Raw genomic sequence first — 19,750 nt, forward strand, 5'->3', positions numbered from 1 at the left:
GCTGTTAGTCACACCAAGCACGAAAAAGTGTCTGAAAAATCCTGTCTCTTCCGATGTTTAGATATCCTGTTTTGGGTTTCCCAGGGAGACCTCACTGCACTAGTAGATATGAAGATATAGAGATGAAGATTCATCTAGAATCAGATGCCTCTGACACTATTTTCACCCCAAAAAGTGTCGGATATGTATTGAGGACATCACTGATTACAGAGCTAATCTCAGTTGTGGGATATACCTGGAAGAAATTTTATCTATTTCCCAGAAAAGAAATATCCTTGTCTCCAGACTCAGTTTTCTAGAATGCGGCTTTTTCAGCTGCTGTTTTTGTATGGTATAAATTAAATTTTTTATGAGTCAGCAGGTGAGAGCATAACCCTTTGACCTAAGAAGAGAGTCTGTATTAGTTAGGAAGGAGATATAGGTCTCCACTCCAGACCAGTCCCATTCCTGCCAAGTGTCACACTTCTGCCATGCTCAGTCTTCAGCTGAGCATAGAAATGCAGCACATGTCTTTGAATATGCTGCCTCCATGTCTTTACAACTTACAGATCTACTAAATCAGAATATTTTCAGATGGAATTGAAGAATGAATTCCCATTTCTCAGTTCCTCTTTGCTCATACAGGTCCACAAATCCCTAAATTAAACTTAAGAAACTTACACAAGTAAAATTCCAAAGAGATTTACTCTTGTGCTTCTTTTGCATTGTTCATAAATGATTGCTACGCCCTGTGGTAATAGTATGCCAAAACCATTTCCTCAGTTTGAAATTGAACCAAACATATACTGTATATATATTTTGAACTGGAACATAAATCAGAACTCTTCTGTAGAGCCTTCTGTTCCATGATTAATAGTCTACTGGATACAGAAATAAAGGTTTTTCAAAATACAGCCTGTCAGAGCTGGGTGAAAATGAGATTCTCTTTCCATTTCAAATCCTTAAGTTACAATACCTGTAACAGACATTAAAAAGTTACATGACAAGTCTTCAATTTTTCTCCTGGAAATTTTACATGTGATACGTGACATATTCTATCCTCTTCATTTTAAAGAACAAGATTTTTGCACCTAGAAAGGAAGGACTGAATTGATGCATACATGACTTGTTCTCAAATGTAGCTGATAGTGTGGTACTACTCTGACAAGTTGCTCTGTAAGACTGGTAGTGGAAGTTGACCACTTTTTGTGTGTTACAAAACCATAAGAAAGCAATGTTGAAAGTAAATGTATTCTGCTACTTATTCCTGTTAAACTAGTATAATCAGTGTGGCCAAGTAAGAGGGAACTTTTTTTTTTTTCCTCTGTATTTTCCTAGAACCTCACTGAAGTCAATGGAGTGGCTCAACCATAACAGGAGTTCTGTCTGGAAGAGGTCACAACCTCCTTGAAAGTTGAAAGAGCTTTAAAAAAACAGACATTCACGTCAGCTATTGAAGTAAGAATGTCAAAGGACTCCAAGTAGTGTTCAAGATCAAGGACCTTAGAATCATAGCATGCAGGAGCCATGTAAACACAGAAGCTTTGACATAGTCAGAGAATGAATTGAGGCAGCTTTTTGGTGATTAAAAAAAAATAAACTACAAGAAAAGCACACAAAAACAACAGAAAACGGAAAAAACAAACAAACAACAAAAAAAACCAATAAGTTAATCAACACCCGTAAAGCACAAGATGCAGTGAAGAAAAACAAAAACAAACAAACAAACAAAAAAAAAAAAACAGATTGTCTCTGTTTAGAAAAAAAAAAAAAAAGTACAAATAGAAGGAAATAAAATGAAGTATAAGTAAGTGTGGCCATGAAGTACATTTCCAGACTCAAGAGAAAACATTGCTGCATTACTTTAAGTTTTTACTGCAGATTGCATAAGTGCAAACCAAATCCAGCTCTCATTGAGATCATAGATCTGTGATTGGAATTTATTTGGAGGAGAAAGATGCCTTCTACAGGACCTCAGTGCAATTTTTTCTTCCTTTGTAAAACAAAACTCTTAATAAGCTCAGATAGACTTAATGTGCTAACTACAATAAAGCTAGAATAAGAAAAGGAGACTGCTGCTTAAAGTTAAGTTAATGCCATAAGGGCGTGTGTTCATAAAGGACTTCTCTAGGACAGATGGATACAGCTAGGTTTAGCTGATAGGAGGGGGCTTCAGGAGAGAGAAAAACAGCTGTGAATATCAAGCTTAGAGGGAGCTGTACTGCCCAGAGAACTCTAAAATTCTCATATAGGTCCATCAGAACATCAAACATCAGAATCCCCCCTTCCTGCAGGATTTTTCCATGAGCATTTGCTCAGTGCAGGAGAGCAGCAGCAGAAGAGATGATGGAGTGCACCAAAGTGCCCCCTTCCCAGCTCCACCAATTACTGGCCAGACTGACTGGGGAGAGCACTTCTCATTCCATGCTGTAATTCTCTCTCCTGCCAGGAGCTCATGTTCTTTCCCACTTGCCAGGACAACTGTCCATCAGAATCAAGGAGAAAAGCCCCTCCGTTTTGTACCAAAACCAAGAAATCACTCAGCTTCTAGGCATCATGTTCACTAGATGGCACAAGGTGAAGAGAATTTTCACTCTCTTGGTAACATATGATATGTGAAAAAATATACATATAAAAAATAATAATAACAAAAAGTACTGCAAAATGTATTGCCCTTGGCATGGAGACAAAGTGCTGGCAAAAATAAATACATAAATAAACAAATTATCAAAGAAACTGGAAAGTCATGTAGTAGAACTCTCCGGAGTAGTTTCCTATTTCAGGATCTCTCTGGCCGTCTGCTCGGTTCACCTACTCAGTTGCTTCTGTTACCTCATCAGTTCTACTGGCCCTTGTGGGACACAAAAGGATAGATATGAAAAGATGGAAGTTGTAACAGAGGTGAAGGCAGAATTTAAAGAAATGTGAGAGCTAAGTGCATTGACCATGTGGAAGGGAGTTCAACAAGTAGGCCCAAAACTGAGACATGATTTCCACCCTTGATCAAAGAGTAACTCAAAAATCTGTGAGCAGCTGTGGAACACTTTGGGAAAAAAAAAAATAAATAAAATAAAATAAATAAAGAAAAAAATGGCACTTTTTAATTGCAAGGTCAAAAATAAAGCTCTTTCAAAAGTTATTTCAAAAATAAAGTTGAAGAGAAAGGAACACAGACTGTGCAATTCCTTAAGCCAATCATCATATCTTTAATGTAGATGCTCGCTTTAATGTCCTTCTGAAAATATGAAACTTCATGACTTCCCGAATACTTCAGCTGGAAAGTTGCCCTTTATTTTCTTTCACCAAGCTTTTGATTAACTAGCAAACATGATGGGTCTGTGTAGCATTTTGCATTCTATGAACACACTAGCTACTGCATATGACATCTAAAATACTGTATATGGATTTAAATTGAACTGCATGTAGGCAGCATTTTCTGAGACATCCATGGTCTTATCTATGCATGTTTCACTTTTCCCAACCCCAAAAGAAATCATCAGTGTACAATACAGCCAGGGCACTGAAAGGTTGGATATTCAGAACACATCGCTTAAAGTTCAATGTCATTCAAGGGAAATATTTGCATTGTGCTACAGTTTTTATGCTGCCTTTCCTTCTTGCAGATGGATTGCTGTCTTCAGAACTAGTGTTCTCCTTGTCCCACTGCTCCAGCATGCACAGGCATTTTTTCCCTGAAGTTCTGGGAACATGGGAAAAAGAACTTTAGGACAAATGCAATTAACTTGCTTTGGCACATAAGAGGGTGGTGTTATAATATTTTACATTTTTGGTGCCTGACCCTAAACTTAACTTCTGTTATAGAATGAAGGAAAAGGTAAGTCTCAAGTCTTATCCCTTGATCATTTTGCTCAGAATTTCATGAAAACACTTGTGCACTTTCAGGATGAGATATGGAGACCTTTCTCCTTCCTTCCTGATGAAAGCTGCCCAGATTCAAGCAACAGAAAAAAACTTACTCTTAGAAGCTGGAAAAGATTGTATTGGAATTATTCTTCCTCTCCTTAAGGAGGAGAGAGAGCTACTCCAAGGAGGTGCAGGACTTCAGGTGAATTCCCTCTTCTGACAGCAACACCCAGCTTAACAGCATAAACAGTTCCAGTGAATACAAGAGCATGCTTCCCCACATGCCCTTCTCTAGCTCAAATATGCTTTGAGTTATTTTTGTATAGGGAAGTACCACTTCTAAGAAAACAAAGCATGTGAGCCCCTCAGCTGCCAGACTGCCAGAAAGCCTATTGCCCCAGCCACTCTCCCGAGACACACGAGATAACCACCTGCAAGCAGAGAGAATGACTGAACCTGGATCACCCACTTCCAGAGGGAATCTTGTTATGCTACTATATGAAAAACATAGTGAGAAAATGGAAAAGAAAGGAACATGGCTCAATCTTTACCAAATAAATTTTGAAGAGAGATGAATATTATTTGGTCTGCAGTATGGTCTGAGGAATGAACTGAGCCACGGCTGTGCAATAAAGAGGACTGCTGCTTTCAAAAGTTGCAGAAGGTACAAGAGGTGTCTTAGCTTAGGGAATTGAATGCCATGATAGAAAACTGGATTCTTTCTTTTATGTCCACTAGGAAATGCTGAACAAGTTACAAAACCAGGATTATCAAAGGCAATGAGAATCTGTTTCACCCTCATTTTCTGAGCATTTACCTCTAGAGCTGATCAGCTGGATCCTCATAATTAATATAAGCTATGATCTCAAAGTTTGAAGTGCACTTGGAGTAAAAACTCTAAGTTCCTGACTTCTCAGACTGAACCCATAGCATTAATGGAGAGATGCTCTTTCTGCTGCATCCTTCCCTCTGTTAGAGTGGAGTACCACCACTGCCTTACCTCCTTGTAGCACCACAAAAGAGCAGTTCATACTTGTAAATCATTCCAGATATACTTGTGATTAGTGATATCAAGAAGTCCATGAGAAAACAGCAATCTGCACAGCATGGCTGGGACAGTTTGTAGTAAATAAGGCCAGGGTTTATACAGTGAACAAGAAGGAAAAGGTAAAAATACACAACTGAGCACAGTACAGAACAGATTAAATAAGACAGAAAACCCATGACAAATAAGTGGTGACATGATTTAAAGACCGTCTCATAAAGCAGGCACAAAAATGATTAAGGTGTATGGACAATCTTAATTCTGGCATTTCCTAGTGTTGTGACTGCCTGACAATAAACGTTATAAAGATTTAAAAAGCAAGAACAGTATGTGGCATGCTATCAAAGTTTAATCTAGCAGTTCACATGTGCGAAACGTTGCGTCAGTAAGAAAGTCATGGTTTAATCAAAAAGGGAAGACCAGCCTGCTATTAGAACACATAGTAAGCAATCAGAGTTGAAATCCTGATTCTGACACAGGTTTCTCTCTAATCTCAGACAGTTCGTTCCCCATGCTACGAAGTAGGAGCAATGATATTTCCTAGGTACTTGTGACAAGGATTCAATTTTTACTTTCTGGCACATGAAAGCTGGCAATGAAGTTCTCCACTGAAAGAAATAAATATTTTAAGATTAGATAAAACTTAATTATCATGTCACATACAGTTACATTTTGTCTTATACTTCCCATTTTCCAGTCTTCACAGTGTTTCATAGAAATTCTGTAACTATTGAAATGCAATCCAATACATTAAATATGAGACTGAAAAATAGTACTCAAGGAAGAAAACACCCTCTGCCCAGAACTGAAGTTAATAATCAACTAGAATTTTCTATGCTACAAAAGTAATTTAAATTATTAAGATTTAACATGTTCTCAGTTTAGTGTTGACTGCTCGGATAAAGATTGGTGCACTACATTAAACTCCTGTTGTGAAATGACTAAGTTTCCCAAACGCTAGCTTGGCCTTTTCAGTGATTTTGTCAAATGCAAAGCAGGCTTCAGTACTGCTGGGATTTGGGTGTACAAAAGGAGTATATGTCTCCTCATTGAACCATACGTGCCTCCTACTGGCTGATCTTTGACTCTCATTTCAGTTGACAAACCAAATTCAGTTGAATTATACATTGGCTTATTTCACCTGGAAGTAAAAAGAAGGAACTATGTTGTTTCACTTCATAAGCCAAAATATTTTGTTAGAAGCAAGAAATGACCTCTACCCCAGAGGCAGAGTTTTCACTTTCAAGTTCATTTTAAATCGAAATGTGACATTTTCACAGAATCACAGAATCACAGAATTTCTAGGTTGGAAGAGACCTCAAGATCATTGAGTCCAACCTCTGACCTAACACTAACAAGTCCTCCACTAAACCATATCGCTAAGCTCTACATCTAAATGTCTTTCAAATACCTCCAGGGATGGTGACACAACCACTTCCCTGGGCAGCCCATTCCAATGCCTAATAACCCTTTTGGTAAAGAAGTTCTTCCTAACATCCAACCTAAAACTCCCCTGGCAAGTTTTCTCCCCTTGCTCTACATCAAAAAGATATTTCATTTAAATGTGGTTCTAGTTTTTTGTTGTTGTTGTTGTTGCTGTTGTTTTTTAATTTCACCAAGAAGAAAACATTTTGTTTTGGCTTGACCCCCAAATTACTTCTTTGACTTCCAGGTTTTACCTTTGAACTGAAAGATCAATAATTCTAGTTTTACCAAGGTTTCATCTCTTTTCCAGCCTGTTGTTAGCCCAGTGACTGAGGCTTCCCACAGTATTTTGCTAGCCTTACACAATTTTTGTAACTAATGCTTCACTGAAAACCATATTTAAAGTCTGGTCCAAGCATGGTACACCTTAACCTAATCCATTCCCATTATCCTTTCCTAAAATGAAGAAAAACAAAGTGTCCTTATTCTTTAGCAGAGTTGTCTCTCTGTAAAATTATTCCTAGTAACTGTCAAGAAATAATGGAATTATTGTTATAATGAGAATGAACTCCTAAGACTTCGGTCTTTAAAATCCTCAGAAACAAAGCGACTATTAATGGCCTCTAAATGGAACAGACGCCAATGAAGAAGGTCTGATAACACGGTACAAGAAGAAACCCCACATGTCTACACTGCAGTGTTTCTTATTTAATGGTTAGCATTGCAATATCCCAACATCCACCTGTTTCAACACAAATAGCATGTTCAGTCTTTGCCTAGCCAAGGACGCTGACTGACCTGAGTTTATTGCTTAAAAGTGTGACATTTCAACCAATGTTTTCTGACCTTCATGGATACACTCAGTATACATATTGATTGTGACACAAGCTGTTAATGATCTTGTTAATGGACATGAAAGCCTTCTCCAAAGAGCGTGCAGCTTCTCTCTACACGCTTGTTTTACTTTCCAAAGCTCTCAGGGCTGTCAAAGCTCCCTTTCTGTTTCCATAAGCACCTGCAGAGCTTCTTTAATTTCTTAGTACAAACTGACCAGTAAACTGATGAAGTAACTAAGAAATACCAGCATATACATGTACACCCTTCTTATCAAGCTATAACACCCTTCTTATCAAGCTTTTCTAGTTTATCTAGCTAACACACAACACTGTTTCTTTAAAACTTCTTTCAGCACCTGAGGGAAATTCCAACATACCAATTTTCCTGTAATCTGAATGCTTGCTGGAAATTTACTGTACACATTAATAACAAATAAGTCTATCTAGATCCCTGCAGTGGCTGACACGGTCATTGCTCAAAATTAAACAGCCTCAGTATTGTGAATACAATGGCCATCGTCATATTTATAGAAAATACCTCAATTCTCTTGGCCTTCATAGCTTCCTTTCATACACACCAAAATCTTACTTCAGCAGTTGCAGTGCAGAGAGCTGAGATTAAGTTTTCTACAGGAGGACCCCTTGCTAAGGGTGTTAATGAGGAGCAGATGAGCAGGAGTAGAAAACCAATGATAGGAAAGAGAAATTGCCAAGTATAGTCTGAACCTATTTCACTGTTGCAGTAACTTGGCTTGTTCGGGAACTGCCAAATAAAAGTTAGTGAGATCAGACTGCTTCATGCAGAACTTGCAAGTGTGTATGGCTAAGTTATTAGCACTCAGTGTTAGTAAACCGTTCGTTTACATCTCTCATAAAGCTGTGAAAGGTTAAACAACTTTGTGCTATGTGTATGCATGGAATGTGTATCTGCATGGCCAGAAAGTAAAAGGTTTATTTGCCAGTTCATTTTGAAACAAGTCTAGACTTCAGGGGATTTTTCTTCTTTTCTTCCCCATGAAAAATCCAGTTGTATCCCCTCCTTCAAACAAGACAGTGCTGTTTGCTACAGGTCTTTCTCAGCAGGCAGAAGGGATTCAAGGGAAAAGGGTGACAACTGCAGCCAAGAGAATGGTTTTTGTTATTGTTTTAATCCAAAAATGTATGTTTCTTTTGTCAAAGATAGTTACATCAGAATGAGAATTGGAAATAAAACAGTGTAATTGACTTCCCAGCACAGCATGCATCCCCCTCAAGGTGGACCTGCTCTAAGAGTGAGTCTAGGCTGAAGAGCTGAGTAGGCTGGTGTCTTTGAGACCCCTGGAATTGGAGGATTAAACACTTCAGTTTAAATAAGACAGCACAACATGCACATTTCTGCAGCTACTGCTCACTGTAAATCTTGTTGTTACTCAGGTAGTGTTTACTTCACTTGTAAGAAAGCACGCAGACATCATTCGCTTGTGCTTAATCCCTCAAAAGCCTGCTGCTGTACTCACGCTGTGGATGAGCATTGCTGAGCCTGCCTCCAACCTCTGGCTCTCTTCAACAAATGTGGCAACAGTTCCAGGACCTCTTGTTTTCCCTGCTGTGACATCAAGTCACCCCCAGGTCTGTAATGTGACATCACAAAACACAACCTCGTGATGTTCCTGTCGATCTTTAGTGATTCTTTGCAAAATAGGCCCAGTTTACATGTTGTGTTTTTATTATTATTATTATTTCTTTTTCAGGCTTTGCATGCCCAGCTTGTGCTCTAGAGCAGGCTGGGTACTCCCTGTCCCACAAACCCATGTAGAAAGATGAGTTTTACAGGCCAAGGTCAGCCCCCTTGGGGAATTTTCTTTCTCTGTTTCTGCAATATTCACGCAATGGGAAGCAATTAATTTGCCATTGTTAAATCTGTGTGTAGTGACACAAGAGATTAATAGCAGCTGACTTTCTCCTTGCCGGATTAGCTTTGAAAGGTTAACAGGAGCAAAATGTAGTGTGCATGTCTTCATTTTCATCAGTGCTATCTGCATAAGCATGAACACAGAAGTCCAGATTTATTCACTGGAACAGTGACTTAAGGAAGGGGATTTGGTCTTTGGTTTTGTCATTGTTTTTGTTTGTTTGCTTTTAGGAATTACAATACTCATGTTTTTCCTGCTTTTCATTAAAAGTGGAAGTTTTGGGGCCACATCAAGAACTATTCAGATTTCTGCTATAAAATCAGATTAAATTGCTCATTTAACATTGTTTTTGGTTGGTTGGGTTATTTTTTACATTGACTCTCATGATGCCATCAAGACAACATCATCAAGAAAAACACCAGCACACTGTGCCAGAAGGAAAGGAAGGGACGACTCAGGGGCACTCCTAAAGGGAGGAAGTCTACAGTGTCCTCTGTAGAAATGATCTAAAGCTTTGTCAGAAAGCAACTTGACACCTGCCAGTCCAGGCACTGTGCTGTGCAATCTGTGAGGGATCTTCCTCTGTGCACTGTTCAGATTTAGTATGTTACCTCTAAATTAATAATTTTAATATAACTGTAATGTAATATTTTTGCCAGAAGGTAACAGTTCATTTCAAAATAGCTGGTGTTATGCAAAACACCAGACTGCACTGAGAAAATCATGTTTCAGCAAGGATATTAGTGCTACACTCAGCATCCCGCATCCAGATTTTGAAGTGGGAAAAAGATGTATTTCACAACAGGTCACACATCCACCCACCCTATTGTTTTTTTCTCATTATCTTTCCCAGTCACCTCTAGGAACAATTAGTAGGTCAGCTAGATAGATCAGCTTGCTGTCCAATTCTAAAAATGAAGCAGCCTTTTGCATATCCCAGGCAGTAGGTCACCAAGTCAGAGCAAACAGCTACTGCTAGATAAGGTCATGCCCTGAAAATGGGAAATCAAGTGAACAAGCAGGTGCATAAATTAGAAAATGCAAATAATCACTTTTACAAGAGTGATATAGAGTAGCTAAAGTAGACCCAGTTAGCAGACACGTGCTCATAAGGGGAGAAATAGTATAGAAATAGGGGTGTGAGTTTTGGAGAAATATATGTTGAGTTACACGACAAATGCTCAAATAACTAGAACCAGTAAAGACTGCGTAGCATAGCAAGTATATAAAGAATAGCAAAATAATTAAAACAACAACAACACAGGGGTGTTATGTCAAGGGAAGGCTCAGCCATGAGGGGTCTCTACAGACTTTATACAGTGGTATCAACCATGCTTGCAGGAATCTTTTGTCACCCATGTTTGCTGACAACAGACCCATAGTTCAACAGGTTGCAGCATCTGTTGGTGCAAACTGCATCTGTTGGGAAACTGCAGAAGGTAAGATTAATTACAGTTCCCCCGCTCTTGCTGGATGATAGGGAAAAAAACAAAAACAAAACACAAAAACAAACAAACAAACAAACAAAAACAGGAGAAGTGTTTTCATCATTTAGAAGGTCTTTGTTGCTTTTTTTCCATCTTAGTAAAACATTACATCATATAATAAAGACAATAGCAGCAAAACTTATCAAGACGGTACAAGCACATTCTGCTTTGTACCCTGATAATGACATTTATGAAACTGTCCCTTTTCTGAAAATGCCGTTCTAAAGCACCATAAAATCTTACAGAGAACGGAAGAGAAAGAGAGGCAGAGACAAGAGAGTAGATAGAATAGCTTTGTAAGTAGGTTTCTGATTGCTTATACTATGATTTGAAGTTGATCAGGAAAAAATAAATAGACCACCATCCCACCAAAATGTTTCCCCAAATTTTAGAGAAAAAGAAAATCATGGTTTATAGGCCCAGTCCACAAGGTCTAGATCAATTTGTACTAGAAAAAATGAGCCTAAAACTGCATTGGAACATTTGCCTAAACAAATTCGAATTTTTGCAAAGCTGTTATCCAGATACAAATCCTGCCTTTTTCTTATAATAGTTACTACATGACTCCAGGATCTGGAAAACTGCTAAATGGCAGTTGCTATGTTTGGCTTACATCTCACAATAGGCACTATAAACTTTCCTCTTTAAGCACCCAGTTCTCACAAGGAAAAAGAGAGTGTGGGTGAAACATATTTGGGAAACTAAAATATTCTCTTACACGCCACATATCACCTGCCTGTGATTTGCTCTCAACTTGCTCAGCCAAGAAAAGCACATCCTAATTGTCTCAAAGGGGCACTTGCTAGAGAAATGCCCTCTTTCCCCTAAACCAGTGTAGGTATTAGTGGCAAGATTTGGCTGAGACATGACCTGTCTGCAGATATGAGGGGGCACAGAAACTGATGCCTACCTGCATGGAGTGGCAGGCACCACCACTGAATCTGTGTGCAAGAACTGGTTGCATGGGCTGCGTGAAGGCACATGCACATGTTCGCATAGCGCCTTTTTTCAGTCGGTTCCTGAGTACTCACCAGCGCTGTGGATGAGACCTGCCCTTAGATTGGGTGGTCCTGTGTGGAGCCAGGAGTTGGACTCGATGATCCTTGTGGGTCTTTTCCAACTCAGGATACTCTGTGCTTCTAGACTGACCTATTCAACCCAGCATGATCCAGCTCCCAGAGTATGTGCTGGCTTCATCAGGACAACCCCAAATTAGTTTTTGCAAACTGTTTCTTTAGAGTGTTTGATTTCATCAGTGTGAGTCAACATGGTCTAACATCATTATGTACTTGAGTTGTGCTGGCAGGCAGGAACAATTATGCTTCAAATCAGCAATGGTATTAACGAGACAACTGCTACTGGTAGGGAACAAGATGGGGACCTTGGGAAAAATTAGGCAACCTACAGGAACTTCCAAATCTGCATTTCTGTGATGATATATTTCAGGCAACTAGTTTCATACATTAATCTACAAGCTTCTATTTGAGTTCCACAGATTTGTGTTGAATTGCATTTATGTTTTAATTGATATTTTATTGCCTAGGGAACCATTTCTGAAGCTGGGCTTATTTGTATTTAGTATTGACGTAACGCCATCTCGGTAAGTGCAAATAGCACTTCAATGCCCAAACAGCAAACCTTTACCTTAAAAAGCTTAAAAATAAGAAACTAGCTCCTCTTTACTGCACTGACTTTGATGGGAGCAGATTTTGGTCTTAGATTAAAGAAAGCATAGTTCAGAACAAACGGAGGTATGGAAAGGACTGAAGCAGTTCCCAGTCACCCTTTACATTTGTATCTGTTTAGCAGAAGACTTCTTTTTCCAGTTTAATATACAACATTACATAAAGCTTGGTCTTTGCCTGTTATTTATTTTTAGTGGATGATGGGAAAAGTGAGACTAGCAGACATCATGCTACCTGACAACACAAGTAAGCCCCTGAGAAAACCAAAGCCGGCAAACAAACAAACAGCCCATGTACAGCATAAACACACATTCTTCAGGAAAATACAGGTTTCTTAAGGACAGGATTTTTAACACCCTGAACTCACAGACATAGTTTTGTTTATCGTGGATTACAGAGAATTTTGCAGAAAGTCTCTGGCATTGCCCATTAATGGCTTTGGAAGAAGCAGACTTCTACTAGAGACATCATAAAGCCAGACAGCAAAAGCTCAGATGGTTTATAATTTCACAGCAACAACAAAAATCAGATTTCGTTAATATAAATCACTGCTTTTTTTATTTACTATTATTTCTAATAAGGTGTTTATTAGAAATAATGTTCCCTGTAAAAAAAAAAAGACAAAGAAATTCACAGACTGCCACATGGATGAAGTTACAAACCTTTTCAAAACCACTCATGCAAAATCTGCACAAGTTCAGTGATCATTAATGGTTCAGGAGGATCCCCAAAGGAGCATGCCAGACGTCTCCTGCACAAGACAGAAGAGAGTGGGATTGCAGAGCTGAAAGCTGTAGGAAAACAGATAGCTGAGTCTTCCTCTATGTGTGAGGGCTGTGGCTACAGAAAATCCATGTTTCCTTTGTTCTTTCAGGTCCCAATTCCCATGTCAAGTCATGTTGTGCTCAGTGCGGGATCTGAGATTTAAAGTCAGTAAGTCGCCATTTTGTCTGACTTTATTTTTTGGCTGCTGTGAAAGGTTGTAATTAAGTGCAAGGAGATTTGGATATACTTTAGACTATCTTTTGCCAAAAGTTGCAATAATGGTTGAACAGCCTCACTAGAAATAGCATCACAATTTATTTTTTTTTCTAAGTAATCTAAATTCCAAAGGGTGAGAATTTTAACCACCAAAACACTTCATGTTTGAACTGAGATCCTCTCTCAAACTGCTACATAGAAGTAAAACCCAGAGATGGCCTTTGCCAGGGAGAAGCAATGTAGGACAATAAAATGTCATTTTAGTTTTCAGACATTACTGGCTGCCACCCTACACAATACACCCTTTGCACTTCCCACATTGTAATACAAATTGATGTGTATTGAGGAATTTAACAGGCAATCATATGGGAGGAAATATTTACTCCACTAGCAGACTGGCAGCTTTCTTAGCAAGATTCACAGACACACAAATGAGGGTGAAGCGGGGCAGAATGAAAAAAAAAAATTTGCTTTCATGTAAAAGGTCATCCAATGCTCTGTTCTGTATCTCACTGGGAGTTTATTCAGCATCACCCTTTGGCCCTGAAACAATCATATTCCAAACCAGAAGCGGGTGAAGACACAGCTTGGTAAAATGTCAGCCATGGACTCCTGCATGGGATGGGCAGGCAGAAACCAAAGCTGGCCACAGATGCCATCAGCTAGATGCAGACAGAACTCAGAAAATTTAGAGATGAAAAATATGCCAGGACTACGTTGTCCTTCTATCACATCACAGCAAGCAGTTCTGAATTTGGCCACCAAATATTACTTCCTCAGCCACTTTGTCCATGCTGATGTGTTTTCCATGACTTGCCCACTAACTCCTTGCTCTCACAGACAAGGCCTACAAGACAATGAGTCCAGCTTTCCCTGCAGAAATGCACTGGCTATGACTAAGCCTTATTTTTCACAGAGAGGTAACATATCTCATATATCCTTACAGCCGTCTGTGCATCTGTGCAGGACTTTTCCATTACAGGCAAGCATTTCTTGTGATGACAACTCAGTTGAGGAGCAAATAAAACTGCATGTGTGATGTTGTTTTTGGCATTTGGTAACCATGGAGAATTGTTAGCACAATCTGTATGTACTGCAGGCTTTCAGGCTCAGGTGACTTGCTTTTGTGTGCCTGATCCTTAATACAAGCAAAGTGCAGTACGGTGTAACCAGGCAGTACTTTAATTCATGGGACCCAAATCACATGTCTGAGCACTTCTGAACCTTGTCTGCAATTCAAATGCATACTCGAATTGTAGCTTTTGCTCCTAACTTTCTACTAGTCTACAGTAAAACCCCAGATCTAAACAACAGAAAGCCTCACTATATCCAAGTGTACTTTATCCATCCTGAGTCTACTGAATGAGCACAAAAGGCTTCACTGAATTTCCAAGACTTCAGAGGACTTGCTCATGTGTGGCACTGGAGGCCCTACTTCATCCCATGCCTCCCGAAACCAGGACTGTCAGGAGGGCTTGAGGACTCCTACGTTGAACAGACCTGCTTCTCCCTGGCCTCTGCCTGCAGCCTGAGCAGGATGGGTCTGAGGCTGGCTGCAAGCTGCTGTCCATGTCATGGTGTGGCCCCCAAAGCCTCCAGCAGCAAGGGCAGCTATGGAATCAGCAGGAACCCTCCCTGGGGATGAGGCTCACTGTCCTGCCTCCAGTACACCAAAGCCAGCAGACAGCCCTGTGCCTTTAGAGATTCATTGGTGACCTAAGCAGAATGCAATTTCTGTAGGACCTTATTGAGTTAAAGTAATCCCAAATGACCTGAAATTTTTCAAACATTGTTTTTTCATCCTTAATTTTCAAATAGATAAAGGAATTAGAAAGATGATGTGATATTTCAAGTGAAGTGAATCAGCAGACAGAACATACCAAGAACTTTTCCTCTTTTGGACTAGTGATATTTGGCTTGCTCCTGCAAATGGTGCAGAGTCAATTAGATATGCAAATATGGATACTCAAAATTTGCATTTTCATTGCCATGTTTCTATTCATAGCCTTGGCAATCATATTCTGGTGACCAGTTAGATTTTGAATTGGTTCGTTGTGCATGAAATCTAAGAAGCTATCACAGAAAATGGAGCATGCATTTCTGTGTATGCAGATATGGACATGCAATTCCAGAAGTCTGTGCCCATATGGTCTGTACGTTTGACTAGCTTATGGGACTCGGTATGTCTCTGCCATCTACATCCATGCTTACTTTACCTATACGCCTACAGCTTGAATTGCAAGACTATTTAAGTTGGAGAAGGCGCAGGGGAGGCATTGCTGGTGCAATCATGTATTTCATTTCTGACATGCAAAATCTTCTATCTGCAATGGCAAACAGTAGCCTGCAGGCTGAGACTACCAAAACTAAGTGTTTTTCGTAATTCCTATTAATTATTTTGCAGCCTTTTCTTTGAATATTTACTATGAAGTCTAGGGACATTTGTGTGTCTTATATCTATATGTGTCCAGACACCACAAATGATTTTTTAAAAATACCTACAATTTGGTAACACTTCACTTTAACCTGGAAATGCAGAGAGCTCGTGTTTAGATTTAACAAGAAAAGAGATAGCAAATGCCAAACAAAGATAATACCTGAAAAGGAAATTAAAACAAATAATTCCAAATACTTGTTTAAAAAGTTACAAAATATAACAGCATTAATGGCACTTAAAGCTATAAGCACTTAAAAGATTACCACCATATTTTTCTCAACTTCTTTTCCTAAATTTCTTTTTTTTTCTCTCTCTCTTTTTTTCTTTTTTTTTTTTAAATTTGAGATTATGACTGCAGCTCTTGTCTAAACCCAAACCCAGCAAAAGGGGCATAGAGCCCTGAGATTCTATGGTTGCCCTGGCCCTCATTTGAATAATGTATATGCTCTTATTTCTATTTTTAAAAATTCAAATTCAGCTACAGAGAACAGCAGTATGCTGACATGCATAAGCTATAGCTTTCCTTCTGCCTTCATAGTCTTACAGCATTAAAATTGAAAGGTTTTTCAGTGGTAGAAAGTGTGAATGAGAAATTCTTTTAAAAAACAGTTGGCCCACTGTTTCATACACCTAGTCAAATACCATTAAATTAATGTTTCTCTTCTTTTAAACAACATAGCACTAGATGTTGCATTTTCTTCATAAGCGCTTTCTTGCTGTGAGTTTACATTGATGTTTCCTACAAGAGAATAAAATCCATTCGTTTCTTTTCTTTTCTTTTTTCTTTTTTTTTTTTTTTTTCCACTGGTTAAGATAAATACCCACAGAGTTTTTTTCTTTCTTTTTTTTTTTTTTTTTAATGAAAAGAGCAATCCGACCCTTAAATATGTCTCTGTTGATTTTTCAAACCAGCATCCAGCTGGTGGCTGTGTCCATTGACATTCGTTTGGAGTTTAGAAAGATAATGCATCTGGTTCAAAAATGGAAAAAAAAAAAATCCAGCTTGGATCACGTGCCAAAACATAAACTAAGCCTTACTGAATGTTTCTAGTTCACTCCAATAATTTCTCCTCTTTTTAATCACCAGGGGAAGGCTTAATGAATACATACTCCATTACAAAGATATACTCCTTTTTATCGCTTTCAAAGGCTCCTCTTACATAGCTGCCTTTTGTCTAATGTTATGCCATGGTCATATCACTCTGCTGGTATCGCTGTGGTTCAGCCTCTTCCTTTGCGTCTTGCCCTGGTAATCTTATACAGGCTGAAATTTCCATGTGCGTAGTTTTCTGTTGCCATTCTGCAGTGCTGTGTTCCTGACTTGTTTTGGCAGAGCAAGCTTGAGTCTTTATGGCACAGTGAAATATTCTTCGATGCTATATAATTCAGACTGAATAAGGAGTCTGTATAAGGCACGTGTCTCAATATATATATGTATATAAAACACTAACATTGTTAATTCAAGTCAAGCATCTTTTACATTTAATTTCTGTCTTCAAGTAATGCTTTGTTTTCATGTTCCCTTTCTTTGGTTTCAGTGGGGAGCACTCCATTCTCCAGGTCCGAGTGCTGCTGGATGCAGTTGGTCAGGACTGCAGTGCTAGAAGAGTTCTCGGAATTACACATCTTCTCTGTCTCCTCTTCCTTTTTTTCTTCATCCAAGGAGTAGTTTCGGAAGGTCTCATAAATTTTACGCACATCCTCAGGGATGGTCTTTTTGAGGTCTTTGTTTTTCCTTTTGGTCATCTTAGCAGATGATCCAAACTTGTTAATGATGTTGTCCTCAGATGCCCCTTGCCCGTGCTTGTTGAGCTGATCCGGCCCTTTAAGGCGCAGGTTGTTAGGCCTGTTGTTGATGCTTTCCTGAGATGAAGCCTTGAAGCGTCCTGTTTCCAAGGCCGTAAAGACAGACCGCTTCTCTGGAGACAGCATGTCTAAGGAGTGGGCTCTCTGGTCCAGGCCCAGGCGCCTACGCTCCATGCTCCGGATGGTGGCAGCCCTCTGAAGTTTGTCGTGGATCTCCACGCTGAGCCGCCGCCGTGTCTCTCTGAACTCAGCTGTCACATTGGCTTTCCACTCAGCTGCGTGGGCTTTTATTTCTCCAACCTTTACAACAAGAAAAATAAATTAATAAAAATAAATAAAGAAAGAACACACTCACACAAAATGAAGTGACATTCATTCCTACGAATCGTTCCCAGTAGCATAACCACCTTTTTGTCTGGCATAGATTCAGAGACCAGTCCCAGGTCCAAAGCATACATCCAGGCCAAACTTCAGCAGCAAAGTGTTTATACTCAGGAAAGGTCTAAAGATACCAACACATGACTAGTAAATAACTTATGTGGCATATCACTGGGCTACCAGTTTCACTTCTTGCCACTCCACAGATTTTATAAGCTGTGTTCCATGGCAGGAGGTCTCCATGCTAATCCCTCCATGATTAAGAACAAAATTAATGACTTAAAATATCAGCAGTAGACAGCCAGGAGTGGGCAAAATTATTTACATATATTTATACTAATTTGCCTCAGAACAGCACAGCAACCAGTGTGTAGCAATACAGCAATGTATTTTTCTGTATTGCTCATGGGCAGAGCTGTTCACTCCCATTGAATGTTGTGCTCAGTGACACAAAGCAATTAATGTTGGGAATACCTATTAGGTAACTTCAAATACTCCAAAAATCTGCTGATGCATCCAGTCTAGTGTTCCTTCTCCAGGACAGCTCTAGCTGTCTTTAATGGAGGTGCCCATTGCATAACTGTCCAAATAACACCCCCTCAAGCCAGCAATAAGCAAGCTGCTTCCTGAAGGAGGAGCTTTCAAAACACATCAACATTCTGTGTGGGCACCACAAGGATGTCCTTAAATGTCTCACTGTTCTGTTCTCTTTTACTCCTTTGCACCTGAGAGAACAATAACAACAAAGAATAAAGCACTGAAATGGCTGCTGAACAAATACTTCTTCTTGAGAGACACACAAAAAAAGACATGACCAAGCAATATCTTAGTCAACACAGGCCTTTTCTAAAGCTCATTTAAAGGAGAACAGATTCAGGAGTACAATGTTTGCAGCAGCTCACTAAGGTCAACAGTTTCCTTGGGCTGCTGGGGCCAGAACTCCATTTCTGCATCCAGTGGTCCAGGTGAACAGATGTCCTCTTAGAACTGGACTACCTGTAGTAGCAGTTATCTCACATCCACCATGAGAGCTCAAATTCCCACCTCTGGGTGCTACAGCCAAGCGCTGTCTTGCTACTGAGCAGCCTGACAGCTGATATTCTCCCCTTTCATTCGTGGAGCTGCACTGGGCCTCAGGTGGGTCAGCTGCCTTCATAAATGATAAACAGCACTGCCTCTGTCAAATTTTGGTTATTCCTGCTCTTTAGTTGACCCTGCCAGGTTAGCTTTGCTAGAAATGCAGGAGGAGATTGCATTAAAAATTGAAATTATATTAACCTCCCCCACAGCAGGCTTCAGCTTCAGAGCTACAGCAATTACCTTTCATTTTCCACTCTTATTCTGAGCACTAGCAATATTGTCTTTGAACCATGGAGGGCATGTTCTGAGTGTATTTAATCATGTTTTCCCTGATGCCACCTACTCAATTGCTTCAAGTTTTAAAAACACGGGGGCCTGAATCTAAACCCTTACTCAGAACCATATTCTTTGACACAGGGAAAAGTGGGAAAACTCAGTGTTGAAGACTGGTTTAAAGGCAAATTATTGTTTAATAAGGAACAGATCCAACTAATGTCTTAAAAATCCATGCACTTCTCATTTTGAAGAAAGAGCACTTGAAATTTTTATGACAGTTTTCAAACTTGCTTCAGAGTGAAGGCCAGTCTTGCTTATTTCATAATTGCAATCCTACTGGTGTGTTCTGTGTATTCAATAGTACCGATAGAGGTGTAACAACATAGGTTTGCTTCAGTTGCTTTTTTCCACCCTTTGTGAAAAAGGTAAAGATCAGAGCTAACAGGATAGCAAAGATAGCCAGTAGAGTAAACCATAGGCAATACTGTACATTGGTCAAGCAGAGGAGCATCCTTCATTAGACAAGCAGGAATCAGGCACTTAAAGCTCTCTTATAAAATGAAAAACCAATGAGATATT

At 39.4% G+C, this 19,750-nt stretch overlaps 1 protein-coding gene across 1 annotated transcript in view; it reads right to left on the reverse strand.

Moving 5' to 3' along the window:
* Positions 1-10,580: 10,580 nt before the first annotated feature.
* The window catches only part of KCNK10 (potassium two pore domain channel subfamily K member 10), a 72,119-nt gene continuing 62,949 nt past the window's right edge, over positions 10,581-19,750 (reverse strand). The window contains exon 8 of the mRNA XM_084520283.1: positions 10,581-17,737. Coding sequence (XP_084376409.1) covers positions 17,114-17,737 — 624 coding nt within the window. The 3' untranslated portion in view covers positions 10,581-17,113. The remainder of the gene's footprint in view (positions 17,738-19,750) is intronic.

The sequence above is a fragment of the Aythya ferina genome (assembly GCF_964211825.1).
Source record: "Aythya ferina genome assembly, chromosome: 5".
Lineage (NCBI taxonomy): Eukaryota > Metazoa > Chordata > Aves > Anseriformes > Anatidae > Aythya > Aythya ferina.